Below are 17,952 nucleotides of genomic sequence, written 5' to 3' on the forward strand. Positions count from 1 at the left end.
GAGCAGAACACAGATATCCAGTCAGGAACCTGGGATCCAGTCCTGGTTCTGTCATCAATGTGGGAAAGTTACTAAATCTCCCTGTATTTGGGTGCCTCCATTTGTAAAATAAATGGTTACACTGGTCAATGGTTCCCAAATATTGACCTGTGATGAAGTTTTCATCAGTCTGTGGTAAAATGAGAAAAATAGAACAATGGACTTATTTGTATCAATTCATTTGTTTTATAAATCTGTTAAAATGGTTAGCTTTTATGAGCAATGGGGGCTTCCCTCCTTTGAACATTCTCACATGGCATAATTCAAGTATGTTCTCTATAATGGGACCCTGATATTAACAAAATATATGTATTTTTATGGGTCCATAAATCCAAAAGTCTGGGAAACCCTAGCCTAGTTGATCACTAACATCCTTCCTAGCTCCAAAATTCTATACTCTTCTTAAATGACAAACGATATTTAACTAACTCTAAAGTAGGAAGGAAAAAGAAAAGAAAAAACCTTTTATCTCTTTTTTTTTCTTATTTATCTCCGTATTTCCCCAAATGTGAAAAATAAGCCCCTGGCAAGATATAATAGCTATTCCACTAGAAAAAGGACTCTTAGTCAAATGAGTTTGGGAAACAATGGGTTAAATAGGTGGGACAGTTTTCTTTACTGAGAAATTTTCAGAACCTGTCAAGTTCTAAAGTCTGTTGTGACCCCACCCCAGAACAGAAAAAAGCATGAATGCTCCCCAAGTAATTGATGGGGAGAAGATGCCTGCCCTAAACCCCTTTTGAGGACAGTATACCTATTCCTGGAATGCAGTTTGAAAAAAGCCAACTTCAGCTAAAAGAAAGTCCCTTGGTAGCTTCAATGATAAAGAAAAAACTTAGCATTAGAGACAAGGAGACTTGCCATTTATTTTATAATTATATTAATTTGATAGTTTTTTTTCAAATTACTGAACCTATGGATATTTTTTAAAATTACAAAAGAAACCTGGATGAAAATACTTCAGATTAAAGTACAATGAACAAGACAAAAGTTCTGTGGCTGTTTTTCACAATTTTTTTTTACCATAACAAATAAAGGAAAATTGTGTCAAGAGATTTGCATCTAGTGATTGCAACATGATAATTAAAGCATTTGGAATTTGCAGAAGTCTGCAGTCACAAAATTATGGCTCTCATCCCTACACAGTAAATACAAGGTAAAATAAAAACATTTGGAGGTATTAAGCCTGAGAAAAACTCCAGACTTTTCTCAGATGGTGGGTCCTTGTTAAATATTTTAGCAGTAGGAACAGTTAATTCTGAATGCTTGTGGCTCATGACTGATTTATTTAAACACTTTTACTACGATCAAGAAACAGAATACTTGATAGAAGAGAAAGATCTCGTAGTGTATATTTTTATTTTATTTTATTTTGCAGAGTTATCGTAGAGTTGAAAAGGTTTACTCAGCCTTTTTTATTGCTTTTTATATCATCATGTGAAATATCAACTAGCCAAACCCTTCAGCTTTCACGCTCTGGATTCAAGTTTCACTTAATACACGGAAGAGAGAATGGTTTTCACTTGGGACAAGATGATCTTGGAGCAAACTACCCAGAGGGAGGACCTAGCAGGATCTTTGGATATTCTGACCTGAACAATCTTTCTTTCCGACTCTATGCACAGCAGGGTTTTGACAAGCTCATGGCTCTGCATTGCCTCTGATATTTTCCATCATAACTGTATGAAAATTCCAGGCTGTTTTTCCTAATCCTGCTGACTACAGCAGTCTGCAACCATAAAAAGCCTTCACAGACCTGAAGTTGGCTTGGAAAAGTGCCTCTGCAAAGGAGCAAAAAACTACCTGCAACATTTATGTTCAAAGATAGGAGAGAGGTAAGCTCTTGTTTTGGTGCTGATGGGCTCAAGAGATTGTTTTTAGCATCTAAATTAAGACATTTTCATTTTCTTCTGATGACATTTGTAAACAAAATACCAACACTAAAATGAGAGCAATTTAGCCAGGAAAAGGAGTGTCATGTCCAGCAGATCAAACCCTCTTCCAAATTCCACCAGAAAGAAGTGTCTATATATCAGCACATGACCGTTCTTTGTCGGTGTGCCCTGCCTAGAATCCTTCAGCCTCCAAGCTAACAGGTATGTGTGAGGTTTACACAAAAGATTCTAGGTTTCAAATTAGCTTCTTTTAAACCTTCAGCTAGCACTGATTTAGTCTCTGAGGAGGGGGATAAAAACACCAAACAAGTCTTTTCAGCAGACTATATAATACCCATCTATACCATACAATTCAATATACAAATACTGTAGTTGAAGCTATACCATTCAAGCTACTGTGAACATCTGCTAAATCTAATAAGAAGTTGGTTTTCATCTTTTGCAATAAAGAGATCCAACTGATAATTAAATAGAGGGGGGTGTGGGGAAGCAAAAGTTTAAGCTACTTCTCCACACATTTGAATTCTGACTCTCCGAGAAGAACTCTATTCCCCCCATCTGGCAAAGCAGATCACATTTAATACCAACATTTAAAAACTAGTATCTTTTAAACATTATTTTGAAAACACAAAACATCAGAGCTACTTGCCTTTTGGCAATTTCTGTGCATTTCCCAGGGCTAGTGCAATACTTCCACAGAGAAGTAGACACCCCAAGCTGGAGAGCATGTTGCATTTGCCACCTCACACGGGGAGTGATGCTGGTGGGAGTCCCGCAACCCTGGAGCTGCATTTAAGTGGACTGTCTCTCGGTGACAGAGGAGGGCGGCTGCACTTAGCTATGCTGTGGGCTTACTCACAGGGGGTGGAGACAAAATGACATCACACCCTTTCCCACACACACATCAAAAAAAAAAAACGCACAGCAGCAAAAACATATCATCACATTTCCTGCTAGGTTGTAACTGTCTGTCTCTTCTCTTCCCTCTATGATATAAAACTTGAAATTATGGTCAAACTATATTTATGAAACAGAAAGTAGTTGGGCAATTTTGAAACATGTGATGAACTCTTTTTAAAAATCCAGAAAAGACATCTTTAAAACCATTGGAACATTAAAAATATAAAATGAAACCTTATTCGGAAGGAAACTGTTTTTAATTATCTGGTAAACCAATCCAATTCTTCTTTCAAAGGGGAGTAAGCTCATAAAAATTCACTTTGAACCATTTGGAAGTTCCAATATCATGAGAAACTTTTAAGAGTAAGTCATTGGCTACACAGCTATTCATTATATATAATACACATGCATGCATACATAGATATACACACAGATATATAATTGGGTTGGCCAAAATGTTCGTTTGGGTTTTTCCTGACTGATGTTACAGGAAAACCCGAACAAACTTTTTGGCCAACCCAATACATATGGATATTCTATAGATGTGGAGATATAGAGAAATCACTATCACTAATTGATCCCCAACTCTGGGACAGGCTCTGTAATAGTGTCTTTACCTACCTTATTGCATTTTAATCCTCACAGTGACTACACAGGAGATCTTGTGTTATCTCTGTTTCACCAGTGAGAAAAAACTGAGCCTCAGAGAGGTTAAGAGTCCTGACCAAGCCAGTGTATTCTAATGGTTAATAGTTTGGATGGGCTTTGGAGTAGAACTGGCTGGGTATAAACTATGCTATGTGCCTTTGACAAATTTCTCCGTCTATATCTCATCAACACTGGTTACATTTAAGGGCTTGCTCCATGCCAGGCACTGATCTGATCAATTCACATCTATTCATATGTATTCCTTAAAATAACCTAGGAGACAGGCATTGCCATCACCCCCATTTTACACAGAAACTGGCCATAGGGAGGTTAAATGAAAAGCCCAAGGTCACGGTGCTAGTAAGCAACAGACCCGGCATTTTAATCAGACAATTTAAGCCCAGAGCTTCCACTCTTCATTACTACACTTTAAATTCAAAAACAGAGATGACAGTACCAATTTCACAAATTTGCTAGCAGGACTTTTGGACAGTACTTACCATAGTGCCTGGTACACAGGAAGCATATCATAAATGATAGTCAATGAAAACAACAAAAATAATGACAATAATAAATCCCCCAATTAAGCAGAACTATGATTCTAACCCAGGTACATCCACCTCCAAAGCCCATGTGTATCCTCTCTCGCTCTACATCACATGACCCCAAATACAGGCATTGCTGGAATGACTGGGTTAATAAAGCACTTTAAATGTTGTCATTTAAATCAACTCTTTGAAAATAGCTTATTTCATGCGGTTGCTGTAGCTGAACCAAAACAGTAAAAGGGAAATGGAATAATGGTGGTCCAATGAAATTCTAGTCAAAAAACTTACTAAAAGAAAAAAGACACACTGAAGAGATGGCCCCGTCTTCCAAATAAAGCGTGAGAAGGCACATTGTTAAAGTCATTTAGAGCTGGCCCCGGCTAAGCTTCCAGCACAGGAATGCTCTGGCACTGGCTACGAGGGGATTGGGTTATTTAACAGGTCTTTTTCGTCTCTAATTTTTTACTTGAATAGGCAGCTCTCTCAAACCCCCAGTTTAGACATTCATCCAGCTGGCACTGCTGATTCTACTTCTATATCCATTGCCATCAAGTTAAGCCAGTGAGGCCACTATGTTAGCAGGAAATGACAGGGTTTTTTTCTTTTTTTTGAGGGGGGTAAAAAAGAGCAGAAATATTGGGGGGGAAAAAAAAAGAGGCTGTTCTTTAAAACAGTGTGAGAAGCCCGCCGGAAGGTTAGGTAATGGAATTCAGGAATCAGTGTCTGCTTGGCCTGTGGGCTAAATCAGGTCTACATTAGCAATTGTTATTTGCAGATTGGAACTGACTGGGGGCTAATTAAACAAAGGTCAGTCTCTGATTAGTATTTTGTCAGAAAAAGTTGGTTGCATTACTATAGCTAGTGGGACAATGAACATTCAAGGAAGACCCTGAAAGTATAGAGGTCTCCTGAGATCCTGAAGGAGGCACGTCCTAAAGAAACGGACCACGTCAGAGAAGGCATTTTACCTTCTCAACAAACAAAAAGTTTTCTGTCATGTCAGAGTCTCAGCCCCAACAGGAGGTACACAAATAGTCCAGAAGAACTGTTAAGGGCCTTGCTCATAGAGGAAAACATCAGGGCTGTGGTCATGTAACCACTGGAGGATTTAAGGCCATTTTTTAAGGAAGAATTACCTTTGCCTGTGGGTATATTGGAGATGATGATTGTTGAAGAATTTTCACACACACACACACACACACACCCCGTACATTTCCCAGGTGTCACAAGAGAGTGCCAAACCTCAGTCCTGGTTCAAATGCCTCTGCAGGCACCTGTGTCTGTGTTTACCTGGAAATACAGAAATGTGAAGCTCTGTTTGTGAGATGTAGAATCTCAGATTGAAAAAAGTTGTTTTACACATTTATTCAAAGTCCATAAGAGTGTATAACACCAAGAATGAACCCTAATGTAAGATATGAACTCTGGATGAGGACAGTGTGTCATTGGAGGTTCATCACTTATAACACATGGTAAAACCTCTGGTGCGGGGATGTTGGTAATGGGAGGGCCAGGGGTATGTAGTATATCTCTCCATGTGCGGGAGCCAGGGGTAGGTGTTTGGGAAATCTAAGTAACTTCTGCTCAATTTTGCTGTGAACCTAAAAATGCTCTAAAAAAATAAAGTTTATTACCCAAAACTTTTGTTGAAAGAACATTTAGGAAGAACTTCTGGAAAATCCCATAAACTATACTTGTATTTTCCCTCTGTTCTGTGAAGGCAGGGGACCGTGCCTGTTTTTGTCTATCACTGTACCCAGTGACTAGAATCTGATAAGAATGCTATATGTTAAGATGAGTAAGGGTCAAATGAAGCAGAATCCCTCAATTCCTCCATATTGTCTAAAGGTATCAAGCCAGAGAAAGCTAGACTATGACTTGGAATGTACGATTGTTGGGGAAGGGAGGTAATTCTCCAAGAGTCTCTCACATTTCTGGATGTCCTATGAGAAGAGGCACTGATTCCCTGTGCTCCAGACTACCTTTTCAATGATGTTGCTACAGCAAACAGCCTTGGAAGAGAGAAGTTTGTTTACTGATTCATGTAATAAAGATAAAGTCTCCCTCTGGAGCAAAGGGAACACATGCTCATTGTCTATTATCAAAGATTCAAGTTCCCTAAGCTTGGGTTTCCTTTCTTGTAATATAACCTGTGGCATGTTTTTAGGTATCACCTGTACCTCTTGGTGTGGTCCTGTGGAAACTGGGGCTCCTAGAATGAGCACAGATGCTGATATTCAGGCTACAACTATTGCTGGGTGTAAATAACTGTCTTTTGTCTTTGACCCAGCATCCTTGTGTCTCCTGCCAGCATCCGTGAAGTGTGCGGGTTGGCTTGCACATACGGTAAAATCCCAACCCTTCACAATTCTTGACTTTAGCATTGACCCACTCCATAATATTTTGTTAGGTAATCTTTTGTATAGTGCCATTACCTACATTCAAGTTCACAGTAAGAATCAGCCACGAAACTATCGTGCATAGTTAAGAGTGCTGCCGACATTGCTTATTAAATCATATAGCACCCTCTTTAGAAAAGCCCTGGGGGAAAACCTCTGTTCTTTATGTCCAAAAAAATGTAATCTTTTTTCTGATCAGCTGCATTTATTTTGTGACATTGTTCTCTTTTTGCGTAGACCATTAGAAAACCAGAACCAAATGTGTCCCCCACCCATATTAAGTACATATAGGTCTTTGCAGTGCACATGTTTTGACATCATCCCTGGCTTTTTTTTAACCCCACCCTTTTTTCTTGCTTATTTTACTTAGAGTCGTTATGCGGTTTTCTAACTTGCTTTCATTTTTTTCTGGAACAAGGTGAAGTAATAAAACAAACCCCACACTGGAGTTATGTCAAAAATATGTGTCAAAATAGGTGAAGTGGGAATCTGTGAATGTGCTCTCTGCTTTCCTTTTCTACACAACAGTAAACCCTGATGGAGTTCTGGTACAATGATTGTAGAGCATACTTTCTTTATTTATATTTTCTCCTTGGGAAAGTGGGCAAAAGGCAGGTGGATGCCCAGAACACTACTCGTACTTTTCCGTCATTTTATGTTTGGCTTTTTAAGTGTTGAACATTAATTCCATTATTTGAAATGAGACTTCCACTAAAACTCATCAGTCTTTCAAATCTTGCCTGTAAACTCTGTGCAGTCATTTTACCCATCTGTTCACACTTTTGAGTCTCTCATACATAATGCCCTATGCTAAGAGAGTTTTAAAGGCTTATGGATCTACAACTAATAAAATGCAAAGATATGCTGTGGGTTTCTAGGGGATGCTAATAAAAATAATTTTTATTATGACTCATATTTGAAACTGGAAACCCAGTGTCCCATGTTTTCAGCCCAAACATTGTTTCTGTAATTACCGTACTGAATGAGACTCATGATCCAATTGGAGGAAAATCCTGCTCCAGTGGGGGTACATTTGACCAGAGCACGAAGTTCTTTTCCACAATGCTTTTTTGCCACAGGGAAGTATGGCCCTTTAAATGACTAAGTGATGTTTGCAGATCATTCTTCAGTCTGTCTAAATCTTGACTAGATATTTGGCTTCATAGCTTTGAAGGAATTAGCAACTTGTATTTATAAAAAACTGTAAAGAATTCTTTCTTTTTATTAAGCTGGAAACAGGCCTCTTTAAGACCTAAGTTGTACATCTCTGAGCTCTGAAGTTTGCCTTCCTTATTTTGTCTGAATTCTGCTTTCTTTGTGGAAGTGCTGAGTACTGAACTGAGCTTGTGCAGGTGAAGGAAATATCTCCCACCTAGGATTTAAATGATATAAAAATTGAGGGAGTCAAGTGCTGAGTGGGGAATACAAATTTGTAAACCAGAGAAGGGACTCTGAAAAGGAGGATGTGCCAGAGAAGGCTCCCTAAAGTAGAGTACAGCATCAGGGAGTTCAAGACCATGAGAAACATAAGGAGGCAGCAGAAGGTAGGGCAAGTAGCATGGTGATCCTGGGAACATACCCTAGATAGGAGATTTTGCCAGCAGGCTGTCTTTTATACTTCATTGCATGTGGTATATGAGAGGCCTGATGTGTACTAAAGCCTGGCATGAGACAGCCATGATCATGGCCTCCTAAACAACAGAGTCTGGATCTTTTTAATTTATTGTTTAATGGAAGTGCTACTTCTCTGGACACTTCCTAACTTTGTTACATTGTTTTTAGGTGTGACACCCAGGTTACAAGCAGAGTTAATTAAGTTCTTTAAAGATATTGCAAAAATTGAGGTTGAGAATTACATTGTGGAATGTCTGTATGAGAGGGTGAACAGAAATAAGGAAATGGAAAAAAAGGACCCCTTTGAAGACAATTTGAGGTCATATCTCCCCCCAGGATATGCATTTGTGGGTCCTTTGGGCCATAGCTACCACTGAAATAAAGCATAGAACAGTATTCCAAAGGGAAGGACACATTCTAAATCCAATTAGAAAAATACACCCTGAGGAGGGGGACCAAGGAGGTGGAGCGCGAGGACGTGGAGCTCAACTCCCCTCACAACACATCAAAAATACGTCGACATGCAGAACAATTCTCATGGAAAACTAACTGGAAATTGGCAGAAAACCTCCTATACAACCAAAGCTGCAAGAAGGATCTCCACGTAACCATGTAAGGTAGGACAGAAAAAAAGGCATTGGGTTGGGATCTGCATCCCTGGGAAGGGCCACAAGGGTGGACCCTCTCCCTAGGGAGCAAGTAGGCCGAGGCTGAATCTGGGTATCACAGTCCTGGGGTCCGGCAGGGAGGAAACAGGCCCGCTTACCTGCTGGGAAATCCACTGAGACAGATAAAAGGACTGGAGAAGCCTAGACTCTACTCTCAAGGAATGTGTGTGTACTGTTCTGCTGACAATCAGGACAGAGGCCTCACCACACTTCCCAATCCAAAGGGACAAACATACTGGCCCCGATCACTGCACGCCACAGCCTGGCATAAGATCTGGGCAGAGACTCAGTGTAACTGTGCAGAGACAGACAGGGGCACCTGGGGTGTGATCTGGGCAGAGCCATAGAGGCCAGTGTCAGTGAGTACACTGTCAGTGCATACACTGGCAGCGTCACAGGAGCATACGGTGGCTAAGCACTGATCACTGAGCAGACAGACCCCAGGAGAGGACTCGTCTAGCTACACAGAGAGCTCAGAGGGCCTGGGGTGTGGTCTAGGTGGAGGAGTGACAGCCATTGTCAGCATGTATGCAGCAGTTCATCTCCCAGTGAGAGCACCCCAGCTTTACCGACTCTACACTGCAGCTTTGGGCTAGATCTGGGGCAGACAGGTCCTGGGATAAATCTGCCACAGAGGCAGCCCAGATCTCAGGAAAGAGAGCAGCCACCTCATTTCCTGCAGCCACAATGCTCTGAGCCCCAGCCCGAGCCTACTCCCCACTGCAGCCTTGAACTAGATCTTGGACGAACACAACAGAGAAAGGGAAGCAAACGTGGGCTGCTTCTGAGCAGAACCATGAACACCTGCACAGGTGGCACACAGTTTGCTGTGACTGCAAGGGCCTCACTTGTTTCAGCAATCACCTCCTTCAAGGCAAGACACACACCCAAGAGCAACAGAGCCTGATCAAGCCCAACCCTCAGGGCTTCTCCTCCAACAACTGGGAAGCAGACCCCACCCCTGACAGGATGGTGACAGCCAGGAAGCCCTACCTCACATCCAGCACAGGCTCCAGATACTACAACACCAACCATACCCCTTACGAGGGGGACACTGAGAAGCACACCTTGAGGAAAGATGTGACTGGTGTCCATACCAAAACCAGCCCTCACACCAAAGACGTTGGACATACACAGTCTACACAGGGATGCTCCCACATAAAAATACCACTTCAAGACCACAGTACATAACTGTTTCTCATAAATTCAGAGAGACAGAGAAAGTTAAGTAAAATGAAAAGGCAGAGGAATCACTCCCAATTAAAAGAACAAGAGAAATCCCTGAAAGAACAGATAATGAAAGAGAGCTCACCAGCCTACTAGACCCCAAGGTCAAAAAGGAGGTAATGAAAATGCTAACTAAATAAAGATTATTGATAGAAATTCAGATCACAGTAACAAGGAACTAGAAACTATAAAAATAAACCAATCAAAATAGACAATTCAATTGCTGAGATAAAAACCAATCTAGAAGCAATGAATAGCAGACTAAATGACACGGAAGAATGAATAAGTGATCTAGAAGAGAGAATAATGGAAATCATACAATCAGAACAGCAAACAGAAAGACAAATGAAAAAAATGAGCAACATATAAGACATATGGGATAATATAAAATGTGCCAACCTACGCATAATATGGGTTCCAGAAGTAGAGAAAGAGAAGAAGATCAAAAATGTATTTGAAGAAATTATGGCCAAAAACTTACCAAACTTAAAGAAGGAAACAGATATCCAGGTACATGAAGCACAGTGGGTCCCAAACAGAATAATCCCAAACAGACCCACACTAAAACATATAATTAAAATGGCAAAAGTTAAATAGAGGATTCTGAAGGCAGCAAGAGAAACACAAAGAGTCAGTTACAAGGGAACCCTCATAAAGCTATTAGCTGGTTTCTCTGCAGAAACTTTGCAAGTGAGAAGGGAATGGCATGATATATTCAAGGTGCTAAAAGGGAAAAACCTACAACCTAGGGTATTCTATCAAGCAAGATTATCATTTAGAATAGAAGGAGAGATTAAAAATTTCTCAGACAAGCAAAAACTAAAGAATTTATCAGTAGTAAATCTAACCTAAAAGAATTACTGAAGGGTCTTCTCTAAATAGAAGAAAAGAAAGAATCTATAGGCAAGGGAAAATCACAATAGGAAAGGCAAATATATAAAAGGATTGAAAATCACTTAAATAAGCATGTACATAGATTTAAAAATAATCAAAAATTATAAAAGTGATTATAATTAACAGTAAAAGGATAAGCATGAGGCTGTAAAATAGGACATCAAAATCACAAAATATGGGGGAGTGGAGTATAAAAATGTAGATCTTTTAGAATGTTTGAACTTGAATGACTACCAGTTTAAAGCAAATAGATTCAGTTAAGGATCAACATACTTTAACTCCGTGGTAACCACAAATCAAAAATATACAATAGGTTCACAAAAAACAAAAAGAAAGGAATATACTACAAAAGAAAATCATCAAACCACAACAGGAAAAACAAAAAGAAGAAGAAATTAACAAAGAAGAATGACAAAAACAACTGGAAAACAAGGATTAAAATGGCAATAAGTACATACCTATCAATAATTAATTTAAGTGTCAATGGGAAAAATGCTCTGATCAAAACATAGAGTGGGAGTTTGGATAAAACAAGAACGTACAAGGTGCTGCCTACAAGAGACTCACTTCAGGGCAAAGGACACACACAAACAGAAAATGAGGGGTGGAAAGATAGATTTCATACAAATTGAAATGACAAGAAAGCTGGGGTAGCAATACTCATATCAGACAAAATAGACTTTAAAGCAAAGCCCATAAATAAAAACTAAGAAGGGCATTATATAATGATAAAGGGATCAATGCAAGAAGAGGATAGTACACTCATTAACATATATGCACCCAATATAGGAGCACCTAAATATATAAAGCAAATACTAACAGACTTAAAGGGAGAAAATGACAATAATACAGTAATAGTAGGAGACTTTAATACCCACTGACATCAATGGACAGATTTTTCCAGACAGAAAATCAACAAGGCAATGGAGGTCCTAAATGACACAGAGACCGGTTGGACTTAATTGATATTGACAGGACACTACATCCAAAAAAACTAGAATACACATTCCATTAAAGCACACACATAAGGTTCTCTAGGATAGACCACATACTAGGTCACAAAACAACCATCAACAAATTTAAGAGAACAGAAATTATTATAAGCATCTTCTCTGACAACAACAATATGAAACTGGAAATCAACCACAGAAAGAAAAATGAGAAAGGAACAAACATATGGAGACTAAACAACGCCCTACTAAAAAACCAATGGGTCAACAATGAAATAAAAAAACAGAAATCAGGGATTTCCCTGGTGGCACAGTGGTTAAGAATCCACCTGCCAATGCTGGGGACAAGGGTTCGATCCCTGATCTGGGAAGCTCCCACATGCCACGGAGCAACTAAGCCCATGCACCACAACTACTGAGCCTGAGCTCTAGAGCCCACGAGCCACAACTACTGAAGCCCATGCACCACAACTACTAAAGCCCGCGCACTCTGGGGACCACGCGCCACAACTGCTGAACCCACGTGCTGCAACTACTGAAACCCATGCACCTAGAGCCCGTGCTCCACAACAAGAGAAGCCACTGCAATGAGAAGTCTGCGCACCACAATGAAGAGTAGGCCCCACTCACTGCAACTAGAGAAAGCCCGGGCGCAGCAACGAAGACACAACGCAGCCAAAAAATAAATAAATAAATAAAATAGTAAACATTTTTAAAATTAAAAGAAAAAACAGAAATCAGAAAGTACCTTGAGACAAATGAAAATGAAAACAAAACCTTAAAAAAAATCTATGAGATGCAGCAGAAGCAGTTCTAAGAGGGAAATTCAGACCTTCCTCAAGAAAGTAGAAAAATCTCAAATAAACAACCTAACCTACTACCTAAAAGAATTACAAAAAGGAAGAATGAACAAAACACAAAGTCAGCAAAAGGAAGGAAATAATAACTACCAGAGAGGAAATAAATAAAATAGAGATTAAAAAACAATAGGAAAGATCAATAAAACCAAGAGCTGGTTTTTTTGAAAAGATAAAAAATCAACAAACCTCTAGTCAGGCTCACCAAAAAGAAAAGAGAGGACTCAAACAAACAAAATAAGAAATGAAAGAGGAGAAATAACAACTAATACCACAGAAATACAAAAAAAAAAAATCATAAGGGAATACTAGGAATAGTTATATGCCAATAAATTGGACAACCTAGAAGAAATGGACAAATTTCTAGAATCATACAGCCTGCCAAAACTGAGTCAAGAAGAAACAGATAATCTGAATAGACCAATCACTAAGTGAAATAGTCTGTAATAAAAAAACAAACAGGGCTTCCCTGGTGGCGCAGTGGTTGAGAGTCCACCTGCCGATGCAGGGGACACGGGTTCGTGCCCCGGTCCGGGAGGATCCCACATCCCATTGAGCGGCTAGGCCCATGAGCCATGGTCACTGAGCCTGCACTTCCAGAGCCTGTGCTATGCAACGGGAGAGGCCACAACAGTGAGAGGCCCACGTACCGCAAAAGAAAAAAACAAAGAAACAAAAAAAAACCAAACAAAACTCCCTGCAAACAAAAGTCCAGGGCCAGATGACTTCACTGGGGAACTCTACCAAACATACAAAGAACTTAGATCTATCCTGCTCAAAATATTCCAAAAAACTGAAGATGAAGGAACATTCCCAAATTAATTCTATGAAGCCGCTATCATCCTGACACCAAAGCCAAACAAAGACATTACAAAAAAAAAAAAAAATTACAGGCCAATATCTTTGATGAATATAGATGTAACAATCCTCAACAAAATATTAGCAAACCAAATCCAACAATACATAAAAAGGATCAAACACCATAATCAAGTTGGATTTATTCCAGGGTGGCAAGGATAATTCAACATACACAACTCAATCAGTGTGATACACTACATTAACAAAAGAAAAGACAAAAACCACATTATAATCTCAAGAGATACAGAAAAAGCATTTGACAAAATTCAACATCTATTCATGATAAAAACCCTCACCAAAGTGGATATAGAGAGACTATATCTCAAGATAATAAAAGTCATTTATGACAAACCCACAGCCAACATAACACTCAACAGTGAAAACCTGAAAGCTTTCCTGCTAAATTCAGGAACAAGACAAGGATTATCACTCTCACCACTTCTATTCAACATAGTATTGGCAGTCCTAGCCACAGTAGTCAGACAAGAAAAAGAAATTAAAGGTATCCAAGTTGGAAAGGAAGACGTAAAACTGTTACTATTTGCAGATGACATGATACTCTGTATGTAGAACCCTAAAGCCTCCACACAAAAACTATAAGAACTAATAAATGAATTCAGCAAGGAAGCAGGATACAAGATTAATATACAGAAGTCTGTTGCATTTTTTACACTTTCAATGAAATGTCAAAAAGAGAAAGTTAAAAAAAACTCATTTAAAATCACATCCCAAGAAAAATATCTATGAAAACTTAACCAAGGAGGTAAAAGACCAATATGCTAAAAACTATAAAACACTGATAAAGGAAACTGAACATGATTCAAACAAATGGAAAGATATCCCATGCTCTTATATTGGAAGAATTAATACTGTTAAAATGGCCATACTACACAAAGCAATCTATAGATTTAATGCAATTCCTATCAAAATACAAATGACATTTTTCACATAACGAGAATAAATAATCTGAAATTTTCTATGGAACCACAAAAGACCCAGAATTTCCAAAGAAATCCTGAGGAAAAAGACCAAAGCTGGAGGCATAACCCTTCCAGACTTCAGATTATACTTCAAACCTACAGTAATAAAACAGCATGATATTGATACAAAAACATACATATAAATCAGTGGAACAGAATAGAGAGCCCAGAAATAAGTCCACACACCTATGGTCAATTAATCTTCAACAAAGGAAGCAAGAATATACAATGGAGGGCTTCCCTGGTGGCGCAGTGGTTAAGAATCCGCCTGCCAATTCAGGGTACACGGGTTCAAGCCCTGGTCCGGGAGGATCCCACATGCCATGGAGCAACTAAGCCCATGAGCCACAACTACTGAGCCCACGTGCCACAACTACTGAAGCTCACGCACCTAGAGCCCATGCTCCACAACAAGAGAAGCCACTGCAATGAGAAGCCCCTGCACCGCAATGAAGAGTAGCCCCCTGCTCACCACAACCAGAGAAAGCCCACACACAGCAACAAAGACCCAACGCAGCCAAAAATAAATAGATTAAAAAAAAAAAAGAATATACAATGGAGAAAAGATAGTCTCTCCAACAAGTGGTGTTGGGAAAGCTAGACAGCTACATGTAACTCAATGAAGTTAGAACATTCCCTCACACCGTATACACAAATAAACTCAAAATAGTTTAAAGACATAAATATAAGACATGACAACATAAAAGTCCCAGCAGAGAACATAGGGAAAACATTCTTGGACATAAATCATAGCAATACTTTCTTAGATCCGTCTCCCAACGCAAAAGAAATAAAAGCAAAAATTAACAAATGGAGCCTAATTAAACTTAAAAGCTTTTGCACAGCAAAGGAAACCATAAACAAAATGAAAAGACAACCTACGGAGTGGGGGAAAATATTTGGAAACAATGTGACCATCAAAGGGTTAATATCCAAAATATACAAACAGCTCATACAACACAATATCGAAAAAACAAACAACCCAATGAAAAAATGGGCCGAAGACCTAAACAGATATTTTCCCAAATAACATACAGATGGCCAACAGGCACATTAAAAGATGCTCAACATCACTAATTATTAGAGAAATGCAAATCAAAACTACACTGAGGTATCACCTCACACCAGTCAGAATGGCTATTATCAAAAAGTCAACAAATAATAAATGCTGGAAAGGGTGTGGAGAAAAGGGAATCCTCCTACACTTTTGGTGGGAATGTAAATTGCTGAAGCCACTATGAAAAACAGTATGGAGTTTCCATTAAAAACTAAAAATAGAGTTACCATATAATCCAGCAACCCCACTCCTGGGTATATATCCAGAAAAAATGAAAACTCTAATTGCAAAAGATACATGCACCCCAATGTTCATAGTAGCACTAAAATAGCTAAGACATGGAAACAACCCAAGTGTCCATTAACAGACGATTAGCCTAAGAAGATGTGGTATATATATATATATAATGGAATATTAGTCAGCCACAGAAAAGAATGAAATATTTCCACTTGCAGCAACATGGATGAACCTAGAGAATATTACACTTAACAAAGTAGTCAGAGAAAGACCAATATTCTATGATATCACTTATATGTGGAATCTAAAAATAATACAAATGAATCTATATACAAAACAGAAAGAGACTCACAGACATAGAAAACAAACTTATGGTTACCAAAGGGGAGAGGGGGCAGGGAGGGACAAATTAGGACTATGGGATTAACAGATACTAACTACTATACATAAAATAGATAAGGAACAGAATTTACTGTATAACACTGGGAATTATATTCAATTATCTTATAATAACCTATAACCAAACTTATAATCTGAAAAAAATAACTGAAATCACTTTACTAAAACTAATACAATATGGTAAATCAACTATACTTCAATTAAAAAAGAATAATTCAGGGGAAAAAAAAGTGAAAAAAACAAAAGAAGAAAAATACACCCTGGTACAAAAGGAAAACATGTAGTAAATTGGTCTAAACTGAAAATAATAAATTTAGAAGGTGATAGCTTACAATAGATGAATAATCATGTATTTAAAGTAACAATCACTGACAAGGACAAAAGTGCACAAAATTTCAATTTGTGATGTTCTGTGTTTTGACTTTGTGACACTCTATTTTCTAATCTCTATCTCTTCTCCAGCTTAAAAACATTTGTGTTTGAAGTTAAGGAAAAAACAATAATTTGATGTGATAACTAAATGCTTTAAAGAAACTGCAAAACTAAGGTTGAGAATTACATCATGCAGTAATGTCTCAAATGAGAGAATAAACAGAAACAAGGAAATGAAAAAAAAATATTTCCTTGTTCTACATTTGCGCTTTCCAGTACAGTAAACACTAGCTACATGTGATTATTTAAATTTAAATGAATTAAAACTAAAAGTTCGGTTCCTCAGTCACACTAGCCATATTTCAAGCACTCAGTAGGTCATATGTGGCTAGTGACTACCATATGTGACAGCATAGACAAACCATTTCCATCATCGCAGTTCTGTAGTATAGCATTGATCTTGACCTCGTCAACTAGCATCAAACTCTACTAGTGCAGAATGACAAACATTCATATTTGGAATGAGTAAATCAATAAATTAATTGATTTAATTAATGAAAGACTGAATTAATAAATCACTCTCTTTTGGCTCTTTATCTCTCTTTTCAATATAAATATAATATGCTTTTATTATTTGTCTTTGGTAAACTTCAACCGATATGGGAAGTTTTTCTCAAAATGAGAAAGTAACTAAGGAGGACAAAGGATTTTCACCTATAAATTTACAGCTCTTGAAATGTCAGGGAGCCAGGACTGCGAATGTAATCTAAGGTTGCTGACAGGATATATCAAAGTGGCCCAGCCACTGTTGGTTGGCAACCCTACAGTCATTCTCATCATCCTTTTTCTTCTCTAAGAGAACTTGCCTTTCATGGTAGAAGATGGCTTGGAAGGGCTATGTGAATAAACTCTAGCTAATAAATTTTAAAGAGATTTTTGCCAATGTGCTTCTAGCAAATATATATTTATCTGATGAAAAGAAACTTACGAGAAGGATAGCTCCTTCCCACCCCCTTTTTCCTGCTTTGAATATTATTAAATGAGGAAGAGATGCTTAGAGGCACAGCATCCATCTTGTGGTCATGATACAAAGACATAAAAGTGCAAAAAGCTCATCTAGGGCCCATATGCTGTTGACCCTAGGATCAATCATGGAATGCACTATCTATGGACTTGTTATAGAGAAGTTATAGTGTAAATAAACAAAAATGTATTTGTTTATGCCAATTCTAGTCAGATAATTTGATATTTGTACCTCTTTGTGTCTCAATTTCTTCTGTAAATTGGGATAGCAGTTTCTACCTCATAGGGTTACTGGGAGTATTAAATGGCTTAATACATGTAAAATACTTAGAACAGTGCTTCATGCATAGCAAGCACTCAATCACTTTTGGCTACTGGTATTTTATT

General features: G+C 38.4%; 1 protein-coding gene across 1 annotated transcript in view; it reads right to left on the reverse strand.

Annotated features, from left to right (window-relative positions):
* ABI3BP (ABI family member 3 binding protein) overlaps positions 1 to 2,816 on the reverse strand; it is a 263,592-nt gene extending 260,776 nt beyond the window's left edge. The window contains exon 1 of the mRNA XM_027103558.1: positions 2,584 to 2,816. Within this exon, the coding sequence (XP_026959359.1) occupies positions 2,584 to 2,662 (79 nt within the window). The 5' untranslated portion in view covers positions 2,663 to 2,816. The remainder of the gene's footprint in view (positions 1 to 2,583) is intronic.
* Positions 2,817 to 17,952: the final 15,136 nt, after the last annotated feature.

The sequence above is a fragment of the Aethalodelphis obliquidens genome, unplaced genomic scaffold, assembly GCF_003676395.1.
Source record: "Aethalodelphis obliquidens isolate GAN/ISIS:26980383/991018 unplaced genomic scaffold, ASM367639v1 scaffold1, whole genome shotgun sequence".
In the NCBI taxonomy this organism is placed as follows: Eukaryota; Metazoa; Chordata; class Mammalia; order Artiodactyla; family Delphinidae; genus Aethalodelphis; species Aethalodelphis obliquidens.